Raw genomic sequence first — 6,438 nt, 5'->3', positions numbered from 1 at the left:
TTACATGATCAGAAGTGGAGCTGTTAAGCTCAGAGAGTGAGGATGCGAGTGGCGGTTCAGAGCAGCCATGCCTCACCATTATAAACAAGGGAGTAAACCTAAACTAATCTCTTTAATACATTGCTTGATAGGTTTATATCTTGATGAACTGATACACTTGTGTGATGATGTATCAGGTACCTTACTTGGAGTCTCAATGAGGAAGAGCTAGGGTGTGATCTGACCTGATGAAGATGGCAAGAAGCCACGAGAGAAGGGAAGACACAGCCGGTTTCAAGAAAGAGATCCAAGAAGTGTTGGTGATGTGCAATGAGGTGTTGAGCTCATTGCATCACGAGAAGAGGCCATGATCCAAGTGGTTCTTTGGATCCCTTACATTGTTGGTAAGGTACAAAGAACCACTGGCCAATCCCCAGGCCTTGATGAACCTACTCTTTTTCCCTTACAAGGTTTTGTCCCAAAGGGTTTTCCTTGTAAGGTTTTTAATGAGGGGATTCTTCAAGGTTCCAAGCTTGACTTAGGATCACCTAGAGTCAAGCTTGAGGGGGAGTGTTAACTTGAAGAAAAGAAATGAGTATTGAGCTGAAGAGTTCAATCAAGCTTCAGAAGGAGACTGAAGTGATTCTCAAGTTAAGTAAAGTCCAAGAAGGGCTTATAGAGAAGAGTGGATGAGACTGGAAGAGTTTGGGTGTATTTGGAGAAGTTGATGTAATAGTGTATAGTGAGAAAGCACTATACACTATTACAAAAGTACTATACACTGTTTGGGAAGTCTTGGATCACAAGCAAGAGTGATGGACGACCAAGAGAGTGAGGAAGGCATCCAAATAGCATCTTGGAATAGTTTGGAAAAGGAAGAAGCTGTGCACTGTTACTAGCTGTTTATGGATAAGGTTTCTTATCCATTCAGTCAAAGGGACAGGCTGTGCAAAGCTGGAAAGGAAGAAGCAAAGGCTTGACTATGTATCTGGCCAAAGGAGTGGACAGATACACCAGGCGAGTTTGTGAGGTTCAAACCAAGCCTTTGCTACACCTTTACACAGCTTGCAACATCTGATCTCACCATCCATTTCAAATACTTTAAATCTCCACTCTTCATCTCTTATCCATAGCTTTAGGGCTTTCATGAGTATTGCAAGTTGTATTTAAGCAGCTCATTATCGATTTGTAAACTCTAAGTGAGTATGGGGGATTTCCCACTCCTTCATAAATAAACCTAGTGTTCTTAGATCAGATTCCCTTTAATCTCTCCCTTTCTTAATCTTATAATCTCTCTTAATCTATTGTTTCTGATCTTTGTAATCACTAGTCATCAGACTTCTCCTTCATTCATATCAAGCTCTCATCTTGCTCTATTAGAGCTGTTACAAACACACACACATCAGAGAGTTGAGAACTCTATAAAAACTCACACATCTGAGCCTATCTCCTTTTGGAGTCTAGCACATACTTCATCATAGCCTGGCAGCTCCTTGTCTCTTAGTATATGCCTCACCACATCATTGAAGCTTGGGTTAAGTGTGAGAAGCAGTCCAAAGACCTTGTCTTGCTCACGCCTGGCTTCAAGTGTATCAGGGTCATTGGTGCTTGGCCTTAGCATCTCTAGCTCAGACCATAGCTGACTGTACTTCCCAAGATGCTTGGTGAAGTCTCCTTCTTCCTGCTCCAAGTTGTTGATGGCTCTCTTCACTTCAAAGATTCTGGTGAGGTTTGAAGTGTTGCCAAACACCTTGTGCAAGGTATCCCACAGCTGTTTTGTTGTGGTACAGTGTGAATAAGAGTCCATTAATGGACCATCAAGTGAGCTTTGCAAGGTAGACAGCACCATGAGATCTTCCTGAGCCCATTTGCCTTCATCCACCACTACAACCTCCTTGCCATCTTCTCCTTGGGTGATTTTCTTTGGAGCAGAGCCTGAAGTGACATGCTCCCAATATCCTCTACCTCCAAGGGCTGTCCTGGCCATTCTAGACCAGGTGATGTAGTTTCCTGGTCCCTTGAGTAGACATGAAATTCTCACTGGTCTGTAGTCCTCCATCTTCTCCTTAAGGTTTCAAATAAATTTTCCAAGAGTTTTTCAAGACAGAAACAAGTAAATCTCTCTGAACTGAGGAAAAACAAGTTTAAAATCAAGGTTAACTCTCAAGAAAATTAAATGGATACAGGAGAGAGTGAGAACAGCCAAGAGAATTTAAAAAATTTCCAGAAACTCAAGAACACAGATTTATTATTGATGTGATCATGGACCAACAACTTGATAAAGATATAGAAGAGGTGATCAAGGATAAGCAAGATGAAGATGGAGATGCCTTGATCATTCCCAAAGGTCCCATGACTCGTGCAATGACAAGAAGACTCCATGAAGCTGTTGGAAACATACTTAAGATATCTTGGAAGCAAGAAGATTGTCTTGGTCGTAGCTTGAGCAACCAAGACACACTTACCACACTTCAAGCTGAACCTTCAAGCTGATCATCATCTAGGCAAGTGGCTTGTGTGTACTCTTTTTCCCTTAGTTGGTTTTGTCCCACTGGGTTTTCCAACTAAGGTTTTTAATGAGGCCATGAGTTCACTTTCATATCACCTAGATGATGTATCTTTGGTGCATCTCGGATGCTTTGGACCAACCACATATCTACCTTATGTTATCTTTAATCTATAGTTTTATTTCTTATCTTATGTGTTGCAAACTCTTTTAAATTTTAGTCTTTGGTCTTTGTTTGATTACCAAGGGAGCGTGTTCCCTTTAATGATCTCGAGAACTTGAGTCTGTTCAAGTCTTCTCTCTATTTAAACTTGTCGCAAGCTTCTTTCTATGCAATCATCTTTTAATCAAAAACCTTGTTCTCTCTTAAACTTGTTTACGAGTTCTTGAGTGATCTTGTTGGTGTGTAGTATCCAGCAAACCCTAGGTGTCTAAGTTGGTGTGTCATATCCGATCTAGTCATCTAAAAGTGTCAAGGAGTCTTTCCGCAACTCTTTGAATCAACCATCAGTCCACTACCTTGAAGATCTTGAGTCTTTGCCTCGATCTTGCAAGGATCTATCCATATCATCCAGAGAATACATCCTAGGATCTTATTAAGTGGTATCAGAGCACTCTGGATAGGGAAGTTCTCGATTTCTCTTTGTTTTTATTTCAACCCTTCGACTTCTTTTGAATCCATCGATTGATCTGTGTTCATCTTTGAGTTATTTAGCTAGATCTGATCGTTTAATTACCTATTGTTGTTGTTTGATTCAAATCCTGATAGATCTAGGAAGTTTCATCATATTTGATCTTGATCTGTTTCGATTTCGTGTGATAGAAGTTATCAAGTATTGATCTTTTCAAATCGTGTTACCTTAGATCACAAGTTTTCCTTTTAATCAAAGTTGTTTCCTTTTAAAAATTTTTCTTGAACAACTTACTTGTTTTGATTGTTTCTTTGTCTCAGGTACCAATGGGGAACGAGTCAGATGAGGAAGCAGAACTTGTAAGGAAGAGTAGACTTCTAAGGGAGGAGATGACCGAGCAGTTACAACAAACTCTAATCACTACTGTGGCTGATATGATCAAGACTAGCATCACGGGTCTTCGTGATGAGATAAGACAAGAGCTAAGACAAGCTACTGGTCAGGGCCATAGTAATGAGTCAAGGAGAGAAAGAAGAGGTCAGAGTCCACAGAATCATCCTGAACCAAGGAGAGACCGTAGAGAACATGCTGGATCACAAGAGACTGACAACTACTATGAGCGCAGCCGATCTGAACATAGTGGTTCTTCTTCTTCTAGAGTGAGTAGAAGGCAGAGGCGTGATCATGAAGTTAGGGGACTTAAGAAAGAAGAGCTTGGTGGAGTTAAGCTCAAAATACCTCCTTTTCATGGCAAGGTTGATCCGGATGCCTACTTGGAGTGGGAAAAGAAGATTGAGATTGTCTTCAATTGTAAGAACTATACCAACACTCAACGAATCCAACTCGCTGCAACTGAGTTCTATGACTATGCTCTGAGCTGGTGGGATCAACTGGTTACCATGAGGCGGCTTAACCAAGAATATCCAGTGGAAACATGGAGTGAGATGAAGTCTCTTATGCGCAAGAGGTTTGTACCGAGCCACTACCACAGAGATCTTCACCAGAGACTAAGAAAACTCACTCAAGGAGCTAAGACCGTAGAGGAGTACTATCAAGATATGGAGCTGTTAATGTTGAGAGCCAGTATTTCAGAAGATAGAGAAGCTACTATGTCAAGGTTTCTTGGAGGGCTCAACCGAGAAATACAAGATAAGGTGGAGATGCAACACTATGTTGAAATAGAAGAGATGTTGCATAAAGCCATTCTAGTGGAGCAGCAGCTCAAGAGGAAGGGACATTCACGTGGAAGCTATGGGACTACTCGGTTCCAAAGTCCTAAGGAAGATAAGCCTAACTACCAGAAGGAGAGTAAACCTTATCAGAAAGATGACACCAAACCTAGCAACATCTACAGCAAGGACAAAGGAAAGACAGGAGCCTCCGGTTCCAAGACCCGAGATGTCAAGTGCTTTAAGTGTCAAGGGCGTGGGCACTATGCCAATGAGTGTACTAATAAGAAGACGATGATTCTTCTTGACACCGGGGAGTATATGTCTCAAGATGAGAAGATACATACTGATCATGAGCAGACTGAAGAAGAGTTTGAAGAAGAACCGGTCAAGGGAAGGTTGTTAGTAACAAGAAGGCTTTTGAATCTTCAAACTAAGGCAGATGAGATTGAGCAGCGTGAGAACTTGTTCTACACTAGGTGCTTGGTTCAAGGGAAGGTATGTAGTCTTATCATTGATGGAGGCAGCTGTGTCAACGTAGCTAGTGAGACTATGGTCAAGAAGTTGGGTTTGCAAGTTCAGAAGCATCCAAAACCATATAGACTGCAGTGGCTTAATGAGCAGGGCGAGATGAGGGTCTCTGATCAAGTAGTGGTACCTATAACCATAGGGAGATATGAGGATGAGATCTTATGTGATGTGATACCTATGGAAGCGAGCCATATTCTTCTCGGACGACCATGGCAATCTGATAGACAGGTGATACATGATGGCTTCACCAACAAGCACTCGTTTGAATTCAGAGGTAAGAAGACAGTGCTGGTGCCATTAACCCCTAAAGAAGTGCAAGAGGATCAACTCCATTTACAGAAAAAGAAAGAGATTGAACTCGAAACTGATCTCAACAAGCAGCATAGCTTCTATGCCAAACAGGGAGATGTCAAACGAATTCTCTACTCTCAAAACTCTATTTTGTTGCTTGTGTTTAAAGAATCTTTGCTAACCACCACTGATCATACACCGGACCATCCGAGTGAACTAGTTTCTCTTTTGCAGGAATATGCAGATGTGTTTCCAGAAGATAGTTCTAATGGTTTACCTCCAGTTCGTGGGATTGAGCATCAGATAGACTTTGTACCTGGTTCCACACTACCAAACCGACCTGCATACAGAACTAATCCAGTAGAGACTAGAGAATTGCAAAGACAAGTAGAGGAACTGATGGAGAAGGGTCATATCCGAGAGAGCTTGAGTCCATGTGCAGTACCAGTGCTTCTTGTGCCTAAGAAAGATGGTAGCTGGCGCATGTGTGTTGATTGTAGAGCAATCAACAACATAACAGTGAAGTATCGACACCCTATCCCTAGACTTGATGATATGCTTGATGAATTGCATGGTTCTACCATATTTTCTAAGATAGATCTTAAGAGTGGATATCATCAAATTAGGATGAAAGAGGGAGATGAGTGGAAAACTGCATTCAAAACTAAGCATGGTTTATATGAGTGGTTAGTCATGCCTTTTGGATTAACCAACGCTCCTAGTACATTCATGAGGTTGATGAATCATGTGCTTAGATCATTCATAGGCATCTTTGTTGTAGTGTACTTTGATGATATCCTAGTCTATAGCAAGAGTCTTGATGATCATATAGAACATCTTAGGTCTGTTTTGAATGTTTTGAGGAAAGAAAAGCTTTATGCTAATCAAAAGAAGTGCACCTTTTGCACAGATAACTTGGTTTTCCTAGGCTTTATTGTGAGTGCAGATGGAGTAAAGGTTGATCCCGAGAAGATCAAAGCCATACAAGAGTGGCCAACTCCAACTACAGTGGGAGAAGTGAGGAGTTTTCATGGGCTAGCAGGTTTCTATAGGCGCTTTGTGAAGGATTTCAGCACTATAGCAGCTCCCCTGACCGAGATCATCAAAAAGGATGTAGGATTCAAGTGGGGAGAAGCACAAGAAACTTCATTCAAAATCCTTAAAGAGAAGCTTACTCACTCCCCTCTTCTTATGCTTCCTGATTTTTCTAAAACCTTTGAAATAGAATGTGATGCCTCAGGAATTGGAATTGGTGCTGTATTGATGCAGGATAAAAGACCCATAGCATACTTCAGTGAGAAGCTTGGAGGAGCAACTCTCAACTATGCAA

General features: G+C 41.4%; 1 protein-coding gene across 1 annotated transcript; it reads left to right on the top strand.

The window, feature by feature from the left end:
• The first annotated feature begins 233 nt into the window (after nucleotides 1-233).
• On the top strand, nucleotides 234-5,415 carry LOC130502037 (uncharacterized). Its single transcript, XM_056996858.1, has 5 exons — nucleotides 234-314; nucleotides 3,438-3,615; nucleotides 3,718-4,517; nucleotides 4,647-5,267; nucleotides 5,353-5,415. The coding sequence occupies exons 1-5, from the start codon at nucleotides 234-236 to the stop codon at nucleotides 5,413-5,415; spliced, it is 1,743 nt and encodes a 580-aa protein (XP_056852838.1).
• The last annotated feature ends 1,023 nt before the right edge of the window (nucleotides 5,416-6,438 follow it).

This window comes from Raphanus sativus, unplaced genomic scaffold (genome assembly GCF_000801105.2).
Source record: "Raphanus sativus cultivar WK10039 unplaced genomic scaffold, ASM80110v3 Scaffold0396, whole genome shotgun sequence".
In the NCBI taxonomy this organism is placed as follows: domain Eukaryota; kingdom Viridiplantae; phylum Streptophyta; class Magnoliopsida; order Brassicales; family Brassicaceae; genus Raphanus; species Raphanus sativus.
This window is presented reverse-complemented; position numbering and strand designations above follow the sequence as displayed.

Excerpts from the sequence above, each read along its gene's own strand:
- LOC130502037 (XM_056996858.1), top strand. The coding sequence starts at position 234 with ATGGCAAGAAGCCACGAGAGAAGGGAAGACACAGCCGGTTTCAAGAAA. Across the intron at positions 4,518-4,646 it reads CCGGTTCCAAGACCCGAGAT|ACTGAAGAAGAGTTTGAAGA; the intron begins GTCAAGTGCTTT and ends GATCATGAGCAG. Across the intron at positions 5,268-5,352 it reads AAAACTCTATTTTGTTGCTT|ATGTGTTTCCAGAAGATAGT; the intron begins GTGTTTAAAGAA and ends AGGAATATGCAG.